Source organism: Labrus bergylta, chromosome 6 (assembly GCF_963930695.1).
Source record: "Labrus bergylta chromosome 6, fLabBer1.1, whole genome shotgun sequence".
Classification (NCBI taxonomy): Eukaryota; Metazoa; Chordata; class Actinopteri; order Labriformes; family Labridae; genus Labrus; species Labrus bergylta.
The window spans coordinates 16,702,025-16,717,082 of record NC_089200.1 but is presented as its reverse complement, the minus strand read 5'-3'; the positions used below and the strand labels follow the sequence as shown (position 1 = coordinate 16,717,082).

Sequence of the window (15,058 nt, the reverse complement as noted above, 5' to 3'; positions counted from 1 at the left end):
AGGCTATGAATACTCTCATCCTTACAAAAACAGTAATCAGCATGCTTTGAAACTGAATTGTTTTCATTTTCGGCTGGATTGTTCCCCTTTCTTGTACTGTAACTTCCTCATGTTTTTGTTTTCCCCTAGATCTCATTCTAATACTTTCCATCTCTTTCTTTATTTTAGGGCAGTCCTCTTTCCATTTCCTCTTTGGTCTTGATTCTTTGTCACAGGGAATTGTGTCCAAATTTCCAGCACTTTCAGCACTGCAGGGGCTTGGGCACAAAGTGAATCACATCCGTCTCTCTCACTATACATCAATACATAACTTGACATCTTAATTAATGCCATTTAAAAGTAAAATAGGCCCTATTTTCTGAGATCGATCACTAGTTCATTGGTCTTAAATGCAGATCATATGGACGGAAAATATACGTGGATGGCCGTTAATACCTGGACGGCCCTCCTAGGTGGGAACCACTTTGCATTACATATTCCCCCAGGCCACATTGTCTCAGGGCCACAACTTTGGTCTCTCATTATTATCTCATGGACATGAGTTATTTCTTGTTAATCCATGTCACTGATGGTATGGAGCTCAGCGTAAGTTCAGACAGGAAGACTGGTTATATTCTTTCACAAATTCATTCATCCTTCCACTTCAACCTAAACTACTTCCTCTGTCTACCTGCTCTGGTGACCAGCTGATAATGGGCATTTATTCTTTAAGTAATTAACCAACCAGATTCGGGCACAACCTCTCTCAACCAATCATCCTGCTGCGGCAAAATGCTATATCAGTTCTCTCTCTTCCGCAGTCATTCTGTCATTTCAGGGCAACCACTGCAACCCACCACCGCCCCAGTCACCTCCATTCCAGCTCAGCAGAGTCCAGATTCAGGCTCATCATGGCCTCTATTCCTCTTCACCACCACCAGTGTCTAGACTCCGTAAGGGGGTATCCTATCCTGCTGTCGGCCTCATTACCCTTCCGAGTACATGAAGTCGTCACGATGGAGTCTAATCCCCCAAAGACTTTGCACATTCAAATCTAAATAGTTGCACATTTATTGTTAAATAAATAATTGTTCATTCTCAATTAAGTCTCTCCTGATTGAACTGTGTATAGAGTATTCATGTCACACCGTTGAAGTCGGAATATTACGACAAATCTCAGATTTTCTTTGATTTGGCCCTAATCCGTTTAAGCACTAAATGAGATCAGTCATAAGGTCAGTTTACTGGACATGGCCAAAAACACAAAGAAATAACAATGAAAAGATCTCCTCAGTTGATTTTCTACTGTAGATGTGGTAATTCAATCTATCACTTATACTCAGTTTGACTCTTTAAGGAGCAGTTCATCAGAGAGTAAAATGTTCAATAGAGAAATAAAAAAATACAAAAAGCAGTATTTGTAATTCAGGTATTCCTCAATGTACCAACAATGACACCACATCCTGTTTTTGTTCATTTTATTAAAACATCTTCATTAATAATATTTTCAGGCTACTCTATGTTTCTTTTTCATTATCAAACCATTAAACAGTGACCTACTGTCCAGGACAATCAAATCATGACATCTGTAATAATAATATAATGTATTAGATTAAAGTCTAAACAAAAAAGGGGGGGGTTGAAAATGAAAAAATAAATACAAGTGTTAATTTTCTCAGAACAGAAGCTGCAGTGTTAGAACAGTTATTAAGAACCTAAATCGTTTTATTGGAAATCAGAGTGTAAACATGATATCAAATGTTTCTGTTTCTGTGTCTCTGTCTCTCACTGCTGATTTCTAATAAAATAATGACAACCATGTTATCCTTTGACATGATTCCAGTCAACTATTGCAACACCATTAACTAATATGGCAGAGAGCACAATTAGCTATATTGTGAGTCATATTCATGCCCTTGTACAGCATAGGTTAAACACTAGTAATTACTTTAGAGGTTTATATTATTCACCTGTACTTTTATTCATTGAAAGTACAAGGACATTTGACGCCTTCCATTGCAGTGCCTCAAGCACAGTGTTTCTATGAATGGACCATAGAGTGTGATATTTACAACACAGTACTGTGAAACTTAACTTATCTTACTGTTAGGGCCTCAGAGTGAATATCATTTTGAACAAGAACAGAATCATATCTGCTTTTGGCACAGGTATAACCCTACTCTAACAGGGAGTACAGCTTTACAATTGAGCAAAATGTAAAAAAAAAAAAAAAAAATCTTTTGTTTTTGTTGTGTAACCCTCCCTTAGGAATGCCAGACAAACTGCTATTTCTTCCCTCCGCTGTTTGACCATACCATGAGGGACAAGGTTTTACAAAAGGAGTGAGAGACAACAGGGAAAGTTTCCAGAACATGGAAGGGCATCAGTAGTCATAAGCTGCAAGAGAGAAACAGAAGAAGAAGAGTTACCCACAGCTGCATCTTCACGAGGAAGAGGAGCATGCAATCCACTTCACAGGTTCAGAGGTTGTAATCCAGATTGGAGGTATCATGCAGGCATGCAATCACACCAAGGTTGTCTTACTTTCTACTGTAAGGATGCAGGTACTTGCTGCTGTGCCTCTGCTGTTCACAGCTTTGCACATATACTCTCCCTCATCCTCTGGGAAGGTCTCTGGCAGGTAGAGGCAGTACGTCTCTCCTCTCTCTATATACTGATAGTCCTCACAGTCCTGGAGCATCTCTCCCTCAAACCACCAGGTCACCTCTGGCTTGGGCTCCCCAGTGATCTTAACAGTGAATCGCACTGGCTCCGAGTCCACCACCGATTGATTTTTAAGGGGCTTTTTAAACCATGGAGCCCCCGACCGGGCGTGATCCTCCTCATCTTCATAGGCCGCAGAGCCATTGATAATGCTACCCTCGTCCTCCACATCATCATCTTTCTTCTGCAAACAGAGGACATGAATAAAATATGTATTAAAAAGCTTTAATGCAACATAGACCAAAGCTGTTATGCTCACATGCATGAGAACTAATGATGCTTGCATTGATTGTGAACATCGAACATTTACTTTTTGAAGGGCAGCATCGATCTCCTGCTGCTCAAACTGCATCCTCTGCAGCTTCTGCTCCTCTATTCTCCTCCTCTCCTCATCTTCTCTTGCTTTGGCCATTTGTTGAAATCGGGCTTTCATGTCCACCTTCTGTTTGAAGGGTGTCTCCTCAGCCCTCATTGCTGTCGTTTCCTGTTCCTCATTGTCCTGAAAATCACATTGACATTAACATATCCCTTCTTACAAATAAGAAAAAGGAAATACAACCTTTCAGGTCATTCTTTAAAGAATAAAACTCGCAAGTTTTGCTTTTGTCATCTTGAATCTTGATTACTTGTCTTACCTCCTGGAACCGCTCAGATTCTCTCTCTTTGATTTCGTCATCCACTGCCTTCCGTCGTGCTCTCTCCATCTCAATCTTTTTCTGTATTTCCTCTTCAGTCAGCTGCTTGATCTTCTCAAATTTGGACTTGAGGTTCTTGGCCTGGATGGAGCCAGTTCTCTTGAGCTTGGTCAGCTCTTCATACTCTTTGTTAATAACATCTGAGCTTTCATTCACTTCATCCTGTGAAAGAAAGAAAGTTATGATTGTTATGCAAGTTCTGCATTCTTATGGTAGAGAAAGTTACGCACATGAGCATTACATCTGTTGTGGACTAACCTCGCCCATCTCTTGTCTCAGTTGTTCAAATTCCTGCTTCTCCTGCTCCCTTTTCATTTTACGTTCCTCTGCCTTGCGCTTTCTCTCAGCGTCCTCCTTCTCTTTCAGTAACTCTTCAAAGTTGATCTCCAGTTTTCGGGGGTGCAATGCTTCTTGAGATGGGCTCTTTACCATGCCTGCTTCCTCATCTAGTACCTATGCACAAAAGTAAACATAAATGCAGAAAGCTCTTTACCGTGTCTATTCAGTTTTTTCCTTCTAAGTCATTGCTAGCTTCAGTTTGTAATACAGGAAAGAAATGAAGACCTACCACTTACCTGGCATTAAAAATGTCTTAAAACCACTAAAATCTAAGCAAGAGCCATTCTTATTGTTTATTGCAAATAAAGACAACATGCAAGGAAAGAAAACATACATACATCATCGTCTGTGGTGCCTTTGTACTTAAAGAGAATCAATTCATTATAGGATACTGTTTCCTTTTATTTTTCTGTGATAAATAGACTTTTGAAAGTGAAATGTCTTACTGTTTCATCTCCATATGCAGACTTTTCCTGATCCAGACCAGGGCTCTTAAAGAAATAATTTGGACAGGGGAACAGCAATGCATGTGTACCAATGGAGCCCATCAGAGTAATACATTGTACATGAACAAAATGTATTAGTCCTCGTGAAATTAGAATCCAGATTGAGAACATTAAGACTGGATCAGTGTGAAATGTTCAACTATTTGTTAGTTCAGCCTACACTGTTATGACTAAAATGTACTTATAAACCTTTAGGTTTTCTAAATGTTAAAATATACATGGCATGCACTGCTGTTTTTATGTGGACATTTTGTTAAAAAGCTGGTTTCTGTATTCTTTTAGAGCCAAAGCTGAGCAGCTACAAAGCAGTAATTATGTCAAAGGCCAAAAAAGAGCATAATCTGACCCATAAATGATCTGCTAAAAAAAAGCAGAGAAAACCTTCCGGTCACTTTATCACTGTGACTTACCATGCTCTTGCGGGCCTCTGCAAATAGCCTCTTCTCCTCTTCCAGTCTCCTCTTTGCCTCTTCCTCAGCCTTTTTCTGCTCCTCCTCTCTTCTCTGGCGTTCCAAATCCTCAAAACTGGCACATATCTTCCCGGGTTCACTTCCCTCCAGGTTGAGTAAGGCCATCAGCACCTCATCATCCTCATCTACAAGCTGAGAAACAACACAGCATGGTAAGCAAACATTTCAAGTGACGCTTAATTTTTTCTTAAGTATTAAGTAAGTATATGCCAGGGACCTCCACTTCAGCTAAAAACATTTTTAAAGAAATATTTTGATAGTCTTGGAAGGATGCAGTTTAACTTTCTGACTAGGAGCAAAAAAAGATTAGCTTAGCTTAGTTTAGTTTAGCACAAATACTTGAAAAAAATGTAGGGAACAGTTTGCCAGATTGAGTGGTGAAAAGAACAACCCTTAAAGTTCACTTATTAAAACCATATCATGTAAAAATAACTATTTGATTTTTCCTAGTAGCCACCAGAAAGCAGCTACTTCCTTCCAATAAAACTTCTGGCACATAAATAACTCTTCTAAAATTGTTTTAAGTGTCATTTTTACACACTGGTGTTTGTATATAATTTTTTTAAAACTTGTTGTTTATCAAAATGTGAAGTTCAAATGACCATGTACGTGGAGTTTGTTACATTTAGACTGAGTCAGGCAAGCAGTTTCCTTTTCTTATTTGTCTTTAGCTAAATGAAGCTAACCAGCTGCTAGCTGAAGCTTTTCCTTTATGTAAATATCTAATAGTTCTATCAATCTTCTGATTTAATTTCCCACATGAAAGCTTATTTTCTACATGTCTGAATATAATTCAAAGGACGCATAAGATCTACGATATATTAGTTGGATAAATTGAATTTTGTATAGGCAGAATATTAACCATGCTCTTCCTGGCCTCCGCAAAAGCTCGTCTCTCCTCCTCCATTCGTCTCTTGGTCTCCTCCTCTGCTTTCTTGCGTACTTCTTCTACCCTTTGCCGTTCTAGCTCTTCAAAGCTCAACCTCAGTCTTCCAGGTCGAAACTCCTCCTTGTCTTCTTGAGGTTCCTTAATGTCCTCATCTTCTCCCTTAGGGAAAGCAAACATATTAACAGCAGTGATTACATTTTAGCTGCACAGTATGGAGTTGAATAGCTTTAAGTCAAATCCTAAGACTATATTGCTGCTACACAGTACTCAGTTAAAATAATCAATTCCTCCTCTTAAGTCGAAGACATTTACAACAGAAACTAAATCTTGATATTGCTGTCAGTCTCCAGATACAAAGGATTCTTTGGTCTTTGGCTTACCATTCCCAGCCTGGCCTCCTCAAAAGCTTTCTTCTCATCAAACAGACGGCGTTTGGCTTCCTCCTCAGCCTGCCTCTTTCTATGCTCCTGCCTTTCCTTCTCCAGCTCTTCAAATGTCAGCTTCAGCTTGCCAGGAGTCACCTGCATCTTCTCTGTCGGCCTCTCCTCTTCATCCTAAATATGAAGTGAGTGTGAGAATGCAGAGGAAATTGTTTAACTTGTAAGTGAGCAATAATAGCTGAAGAAAGCATAAAACAACATTTGATTTATCATGAGTGCTAACAGATATGAAAAGTTTAGTAGTACCTGTTCAACAACCGAGCTTCTCTTGGCATCCCTGAAGGAGCGTCTGTTTTCATCGTATCGTCTCTTCTTCTCCTCCTCTGCCTTCTTCTTCAGTCCCTCCTCTCTGTTCTTCTCCATGTCTTCAAAGTTCATCCTGATTCTGCCCGGAGGTCGTGATGACTTTGCTGGAACCACTCGTACCAGGATGGTGTCATCTCCTTCCTAAAATATAATCTATAATGTCAGACTCTCAGGGACTCAAAGTTACAGAGAATATTTATTAATTTAAAGTGTTAGAAAATATATATACATATATATATACATATATCTATACAGTAGTTGAGATCAAAGATTTGTCTGTGTTTCTTCATCTTTCTTTGTCATTTTACTATCTCAATTTCAGAAAGAAACCTTTTACCTTTTTTCTTCATTTCATATTTCTAAAAGATGGAGCTAATCAAAGACGGGAATTACAAATACTTTATTTTCTACCTTAGTATCCCTGTCTTTTGTCAGAGCTTTTCTTTACAGTAATATTAGACATGTCCTTCAGAGCTCTGGCTGGTTTTTACTTTTATACTGTGAGTGCATTTCAGAGCCTTTACATTTTCCCTTTGACTTCACTGAAGAAGTTAAAGAAGCATTCTGCTTTTACCGGAGCCTTGTTTACAGAATAAACTGTCCTTCTACCTGCCTGCAGACTGTGGATACTCTTGCTACCATTGAAAGTAATAGCAACCTGACAGATACAGATTTACCAGCCAAACAGTGTGTGGTTGAACCTTTCTCATGTTTCAGAGTTGTTAGCAGTTCTACATAAAGGACAACTTTGCAGATGGTGTCATTTAGTAACTTGTCACAGCAGTGGCCAAAAGTTTTTTTGAGAAAATGTACAGAAATGTTTTTTTCTTTGGCGACATGCTTATTACAGTAATGCAAATTAATAACATTTTGAGCTAAGCTGTTTTTGTGACACATTACTGTAATTGTTTGTGGTGTATGGTAAAAACAAATCTGGGTCAATCTTGATGCCTTCCCCCTTAACACACACTGGGAATAACAGCCTGTGTGTGTGTGTGTGTGTGTGTGTGTGTGTGTGTGTGTGTGTGTGTGTGTGTGTGTGTGTGTGTGAGTGTAGATGGGGGGAACTCAATTGGCCCAATATTACCATTTGCGGTGGGTCAGAGTATGGTTGTCAGGCTGAGATAGCAGAGTCTAAATCAGTCACAGTAAGGAGGTCTGCAGCTAATTTAGTCACTGTGAGGTGTGGGAAACAGTTGCCAGTCATATGCTGTCTACACCTGGCAGCACTGAACGCATGCTGTTCCAGTTGTTTCTAGAACAAGAGCAAGTATCACCAAAGACATGAGAGATTATTCCAGTTAAACTCCAAATTTAATACTAAACTAATAGTAATAAGCCTTAAATAGGGGATGACCTGCTACAAGTAATAGTAGCTATAGAGTTATTAAACATAATAAGCTTAATGTACATCACTGAAGATATTTTGTCTGAAGTCACGCTTTAGAAGAAGGTTTGTCAGAAAATAATGTCCCCTGACATTCAGCATTTTTCTCACAGCACTAGCATGGTTGCAGTTAGGATTGTAGAAGCGCGGAGGTCAATTGTTCATAGATTAATCCCACACTTGTTTAATTGTTCTTAAGAATCTGTTTTAAGCTAATTTCTCAAAAAAATTATTCTTTCTAATTTAAAGAGAGCGAGTGGAGAGCTGACTTATCTCACAAATAAACACTTTCTAATAGTCTTTTTAATTTGCATTATTAAATAACTATTCAAGGATGGTTGAAGGAAATAATAATACAATTATAGCCCCAGATATACAGCTTTATTGTTTTGTTTTCCTCAAGCTCCGTCCATGCGACAAGGAGCACAACTACTGATAAAAAATGCCTACAGTGAAATCAGTCTGAATATTTTAGTTTATAATAATTAAAGGCATTTCCTTCAAATTTTCCTAAAACCCCAGATATGACATGCTTCAGCCAGTAGTAGTTGAAGACTTGAGCTTAGTTTTTATGAGAAAGACAAAGTTAAAACGACATTGCCTTCTGAAAAGAGAGTGTGGATCAAAAGATTTTTCTGTAAAGCATTTTTAACATATAGAGCTTGATTATAAGTTTGACTGACTTCCTGTACAAGAGAAGCATCAGCAAAGAAGTAGCAGGTAATTGCCTGTAATTGCCCTTCTGGCTAAAGACTACTTACATAACTATTCCCAAGAACTACACAGTCTATAAAAAAGTATGAAAGGCCTCGTATTTCATGTTGTTTTTGTACAGTTCTGTGCTTTGTATTGGACATATTCTGCAGATTTATAATTCATAACTTTACAAACTACAACAAATCTTGCAGAGCAAAATAAATATATGAGACCCCTTTACCATGAGTTCACATGCTGGCGATGTCAACATTCTGTTGGCTACAGACCTATATCCAGCTTCTGCCAACTGCTTGCATCTATTATACCACTTAAAATAACTTATCCGAGTGGCAGCTGAGGATTACCTGAATCATTACAGACACAAGTGCGCCATTCTTATCAGAAAGGCAGCACTAAAGCATCTAGACGAGCTGTCCCATTTCTCAGTGAGACATTGTGCAAGGCATCCACCACAGCTTTACTTACCTCAGCTGCTTTCTTGGCCAACTCTTTCTTAATTTTGGCTTTTTCCATATGGTCCTGGGCCTCCCTTTTCTTCCTCTCTCCTTCCATCCTCTTTCTTTCTTCCTCTTGTCTTTGTTTTTCCATTTCTGCAAACTTCCCCTTCACACTACCTGAGGATTTCACAGATTAAAACACAAGCCTTTAGCCTCCTCTTAACCCTGATCTCTAACTGAATTGATATCATTCCAACCCTTTGCTTATTTTCTGTGTGTCTTACCTGTGATTTTGGGGACGTAGGATTTTTCTACCTTTGCTGGCTTCTCCTCTTCCTCCTCATCGCTGGAAGCAAGCAGTTCTTTTATCTGTGGCGGATCAAACAGAGACTTGTGGTGAGGTTACGGTTTAGCTCGGATCATCTCTTTTGCCACTCAGGCACCATGCTGGTCCCAGCAAGAACATGGGCCTAATCCCTGTTAATAGCCAGGTCATGTGACCTGCAGGTTGGCTTCTGATTGGGCGATGGTATTGTTGCACAGCAAGGAGATGAGTGCAGGTGTCCAAGCCTGGCCAGCTATGGCACGACTGTACACAGGAAGGTTGTTGTGTCTTAGTATCAATGATAATCCACTCACAAAACACTGTATCACCGCATGTATTTCCCCACAGTCTATCTTGAACATAAACTGTCTTAACCTTAAAAACGTTTTCACTATCTATTTCTCCCCATGTTGCCTCCAAGTCACTAAAATATTTACTTCACACTAGATTTCGAGATTAATCGCCTCTAATTTTTTTTACCTGTGTCTATTGGTCAATACAAAATTTAACAAACACTTTTTTGTATTGTGAGTCATTTTTTTACATTAGAGCTGTGACTGATTATCATTTAAATAATGATCTATCTCATTTAATCTTATCTTCAAATTTACAATATCATCAGAACAGAAACATATGTCTTAAAATGTCTAGTTTAACAGACTTAAAACAATCATCTCATTCGAATAGATGAAACCAGAAAAATCTTTGGTGTGATTACCTTGAAAGATTGCCCTTAAGGTTACTCCCTTGTCAACTTGTTGTCTATTAAATTAGCACTCCACTCTTGCACTCTGGTGACTACTCTACCCACAATGCAATTTACCCACTAACAGCCTTGAGCCACAAAAGGGTTTCTTAAACAAGTAGCATTCAGTGGTGTCCTCACAACCTGTAAAAAACTTATTTAAACAGCGCTAATTTACAAATATTTTATCGTGTAATTGTGATGAATGTGTCTGTTAATTAGATCAAACACCAAAAATAAAACGGCATAAAACTCAATCCAGTGAGTTAAAAAACATTTGGTACCACATCAGACTTCAAGAATTTTTGAGGAGCTAATTGGAGTATCAGAGGGGTTCAGTTGTTATGTGTTGTGCACACACAACCCTGTGTGGTGTGTATATAAGATAGTGAGTTCTCACTCAAACCTTGTTACCGGTCATGTTTCATCATGCCATGCAGGTCACAGTCGGGGGTTAGTTTGGTTATCAGTCTTTGAACCTGCTGCTTTCTGCGGTTATACTCCTTCTCCTTGATGTATTGTTCCTTCCTCTTCTGCTGCTCATCCTTGTTTCTCTGCCTGCTGCGCTCCTCCCTAGCTTTCTGCATGGCCACGAACTTGCCTGTCACATCCCCTTTTTCTGCATTCGTTTTGGGCACGTAGCTTCTGGCCACCATCTTTCTGGACCGCATGAGTTTCTGTTGTTTGAAAGTGAACGTGAAGATAACATTACAATATCGCATGGGAAAGGTTAAATGGTGTCAGTTAGGCGTAAACACCGTATTGCCTTTTTCACGTCCCAAAATTCCTCCCTTACCTCTTTCTTAAGAGCCAGATCAGAAATATTCTGGTCTTCATTTGTGTCAGCTTGTGCGTCCTCCTTCTCATTGTCCTGTGCCACACCATTAACACCTTCTGAACTTTCATTTTGCTCATTGACTGAGTCGCTTTCTTTGTGATCCACTCCGTTCATGTGTGTTTTTTCGGTCTCCTCACCCACTTCGTCCTTAGTGTGGCAAGGTTTTTCATCTTCCACTTCTGACATCTTCTCGATGTCCTCCTCTGCTTCTTCAAAATCGTCCTCCTCCTCGTGTGTCAGATCGTCTTCTTTGTTTTCTGCGTCGCTCATGTTGAGTTCATTTTCGCTGGTGACATCGTCAATGTCTACAGCCGCAACCTGCGCCACCTCAGTCATGATTGCACCGCAATGACAAGTTGACAAACAGGCTCTGTTAAAATTCTACCTGCAAAGAAAAGAAGGAGTAAAAATGTTAGCACTCCTGTTGCTATATGCACAGAGGATTGATTGCTAATCTGCTCTGCACTTCACCAAAGCAAACTTGACCACATGACAGAAACACATTACTGAGTTAGCAGATGTGTTTGTTCTTAAATACAGTATTCGTGTTCTTTGCAAAATGCTACTGAGCTTTTAACTGACTGGCATGGCAGGAATTAAATATTCCTTTGACTGTGTTTATTTATCACTGCTGGATATACAAAGTGCAAATACTGGCAGAAATGTGCCTGAAATTGTTAGCGTTCAGTACTTTAAATTGCTAATAATTTTAACAATGAAGTTGTAAGACAAGATTCAACTTTAGTACTAATTGTGTACATTTTATGGTGATCCATGTATCAGTTGCTAAGTTCATAAACATGTTTAGTTTTCATGTTTAATATTAAAATTTTCCATTTTATCGTTTAACATCTAGCGACAAGATTACAGATATTTGAAAAGCAAGACCCTCTTCTTTTTCCGATGTATTTATCATTCTTTAATATGACTTTTTTTTCGAATTATGGATTCATTTGTGTGACAGACCCCCCCCCGACTACAAAGTTAAGACCAAAGGAAGCTGCTCCAGTATGTTGAGAAAGAGGGCCATGAACGCTTGCTGACCTCTATTTATAGCCCACTTGTGGGTCCAGGACATGTGATCATGGCTATTTTTGATGAGTGATAGGCAGTTGGACAGAGCTCTGGTTGGCACCCACATGTCGCCCCACAGACCCCTTGTCAAAATGGAGAGACTAAAGAGCTAGACTTTTTGGAATGTTAGTCATCGAACACAAGTTTCCTCAAATACCTTATACAGGTATTTAGATTCATGTGTGACACGATGTCAGGAGCAATTCAATGTGGAATAAATAGAAATGTGCCACCAGTTGATATATGTATTTTAGCGAAATCCACAGTCATTTTTACATTTCTAGTCAATCATATCTTGCCTCTGATTTTCATTTTTTATTTTTTTTACTGGGGTTTCCATTGTCTTTTGGATTTCACACACACACACAAAAAAAAACAAGACAACTGAAAATGTAAATGCTGCTTATTCATAAGATCATTTTAAATTCCCTAATCTCAGCAATCTCTAGCAATCAATGATTATTTGCATTAAGCCAATTCATAGCAGAGCAATAGGGACATTTATATGAGGCGACTCACAAATCAATCTGACAACTGTTGTTTTGGATCCTCACCTTCTATTTCCAAAGTTCAGCATGTGTACTGAAACTTACAAAATCTCAAATAAGGTCAAATTCTTGATGACAATGTCACACTTGATGAATGGACAACGAACTGGAAATCCTATGTGGGCTACCAGTTGTTGGTTTGGTTGTTGATGTAATCATAAGAGTATTTGTCAGAAGAGGTTGACAAACAATTTGATGCTTCATCTATCAATCTAAGTAATATGCCACAGCTTACTGGAATAACTGTTTGTTAGCTATTGTAAACCTCTTCCCATTTGTAGACATTAATTGTAAAGCCTATTCTATTATTCAAATGTAACTTTACTAGCTGATTTTTTATATCTAGAAGAAGTAGGCTAGTGTTAACAAAATTGTACTAACATAAGTAGCCTAACTTTAAATTAAACTCACGTAGGTTGACCTTGTTGACAGACTTTTAAATGAGTTGACAGAATAATTGTTCTTACATTTTCAACAATAAAATAATAATTTTACCTCTAACGCACGGTGTTGTCCTCCCGTTGATAAATACAATTTCCTTTAGGTGAATATAAACCAGGAACACCGTTCAAGAAGCGACCACACGGTGAACAAACTCGACTGACTGCTGGTCGCTGTTTCTATAAAAGTAGCCCACCGTTACTTTCTACCGGATACCGCATTCTGCACGAGCCAGCCAGCCGCAGGTTCAGCTGTTGCCTCATGTGCGCGCTCACGCACACACGCACACACACACATGCACACACACACACACACACGCACGCACACTTGCCTGTACCCACCGCAGCTCATCCTCTTGCAGCCACAGCTGCGTAAATACTGCTTATATTGTCTAAGAACTGACCTGATACAATCGTTGTTGTTGTTTGTCTTGAATAATTGTAAGGTAAGGGACTAATGAAGTTATAACGACCTGAACTAGAATTTCACAATGTTTGTATGTTTTCATGTTACTGAGCCTCAACAAAAGGTAATTTTCTGTCACTATGTGATAGACAATAACGTTTTTTGAATCTTGAATCAAGCTCTGATATTTTAATAGCAAGGCACTCATAATGCAAAGTTTAGAAGTGTCACTCCCTTGTAAATAAAAGTGTATGACTGTAGCATCAGTTACTTTACATGACTGTAATACTTCTTTACGTATTCATGTGAAATTCCAATCTTTCATTTAAAATTTGTTTAGTTGAGGTGAATGTATTTGGCAGTAGCTTTGGGCAAAGATAAGTGTTTTTAAAAAAGCCCACATATTAAAATGTACAAGATGCTCTCTTTGAATTATTTATCCTCGGTGCCATTTGTTTCCAAACCTACAATTTTTACATTAAGATCCTGGCAACATAATTATCCATTATCTTAAACCTTTATATGCCAGAAAATGCCTATCAACAAAAGAAGCACTGTGTTGTCTGAAACAAGAGGACACTCTTTTCATCAGGTGTGTTTGGAAGGCCTATGTCTAAATGCAGACAGACACCATCATTATCTGCCTGTTGACCTGTTAGAGCCAAGATTCCCAGCTTATCCGTTTTGCTCCGGCCTATCCTGGATGCTTCTGTCATTTGGCTGTGTCATTGTGGTTGTAACACACTCACAGATTCCCCAGAAATGAAGGTCGCTTTTACTAAGAACCCCTTAACTTAACTTAACCCCCTTACTTTCCCCCTTAATTTCTATATGTTACATTATTTGGAAAATATACACTTTAGTATTAAGATGAGTCAGAAATGCTCGCACTATCTGTGGATGTAAATAGAAACCCTGCAGCAGACACATTTTGTCTACAAGAATGGCTCTAAGCACAGCTGCTGACTCATGGCCCAAACAGGCCTCAGGCAGAAAACCCACCAAGCAAAATCCCCTTTCAAGTATTTAAGGAATGTTAGATATTGTGGGGAGATGGCACACAAACCTTTTTTGCTGTTGCCTAATGATCATAGTATTTGTAATATACTGGACACAATGTTTGGCACATTGTTCGCCTCCTATTATGAAACCTCAACACAGGTTACAGGTAAATGTCAGGGCAAACTAAATGTTACATAACTGCAGCACGTACTTGTCCAGTTGGAGTTTTCGAGGTTATGGGATTCCCCAAACAAGACGGCAAAAGCTCAGGCTAATACTGTACTGAGTAATGAAACCTGAGAGCAGGAGTGTCATTGGAAGAGAAGAGATTGAAACAGTTGGGGCTGTACTTGATGAAATATCATAGAGATGAATAGAAGGTCTTTGTTAACAAATAAATACGAAAATGTTTAAATGTAAAGAGCGGCTGTATATTAACCTGGTATATAGACTGTCAGTGAGTGTAATTAAAGAGAGTATATCCAGGGACGCTGGCATGGCATGTTGTTCTACCTACAGAACGTCAGAGGGCTTTTTTCCATTCCTAAGATTTATTGACTTCCTGCTCAGATTTAAGCATTTGTTGGAGGGAGGTCTGTTCTGTGAACTCTCAGGGCAAAGGGGCTCCGTCCGCCTCTGTTTTAAGTCCTGCAGGGCATCAGGGACAACAAGGGGACTGCTAAAAATAGCACCACAGTTGTGGAAACTTGTCAACACTGTAAGGACAGCTAACAGCTAACTTGAGTCAGACTGGGCCTTAAAGCTGCAGCTGCTGCAGCTCAGCCCTGAAC

At 39.1% G+C, this 15,058-nt stretch overlaps 1 protein-coding gene across 3 annotated transcripts; it reads right to left on the bottom strand.

Moving 5' to 3' along the window:
• Positions 1 to 1,442: 1,442 nt before the first annotated feature.
• On the bottom strand, positions 1,443 to 13,070 carry nexn (nexilin (F actin binding protein)). 3 transcript variants are annotated; one of them, XM_065955863.1, is made up of 15 exons: positions 12,915 to 13,070; positions 10,756 to 11,182; positions 10,439 to 10,636; positions 9,174 to 9,258; positions 8,918 to 9,066; positions 6,289 to 6,489; positions 5,983 to 6,156; positions 5,576 to 5,761; positions 4,654 to 4,845; positions 4,184 to 4,228; positions 3,657 to 3,851; positions 3,339 to 3,560; positions 3,014 to 3,202; positions 2,524 to 2,887; positions 1,443 to 2,376 (listed from the first exon to the last, which is right to left on the bottom strand). In XM_065955863.1, exons 2-15 carry the CDS (start codon positions 11,131 to 11,133, stop codon positions 2,363 to 2,365), a joined length of 2,592 nt encoding a protein of 863 aa, XP_065811935.1. In that variant the 5' UTR covers positions 11,134 to 11,182; positions 12,915 to 13,070; the 3' UTR covers positions 1,443 to 2,362. The 3 variants fall into 3 exon arrangements, with proteins under 3 accessions (XP_065811935.1, XP_029134106.2, XP_065811936.1); XM_029278273.2 differs by lacking the exon at positions 1,443 to 2,376 and having other exon boundaries at positions 2,489 to 2,887; XM_065955864.1 differs by lacking the exons at positions 1,443 to 2,376; positions 4,184 to 4,228 and having other exon boundaries at positions 2,489 to 2,887.
• Positions 13,071 to 15,058: the final 1,988 nt, after the last annotated feature.

Excerpts from the sequence above, each read along its gene's own strand:
- nexn (XM_029278273.2), bottom strand. The coding sequence starts at position 11,133 with ATGACTGAGGTGGCGCAGGTTGCGGCTGTAGACATTGACGATGTCACC. Across the intron at positions 9,259-10,438 it reads ATAACCGCAGAAAGCAGCAG|ATAAAAGAACTGCTTGCTTC; the intron begins GTTCAAAGACTG and ends GATCCGCCACAG. Across the intron at positions 6,157-6,288 it reads GAAGCTCGGTTGTTGAACAG|GATGAAGAGGAGAGGCCGAC; the intron begins GTACTACTAAAC and ends CTTCATATTTAG.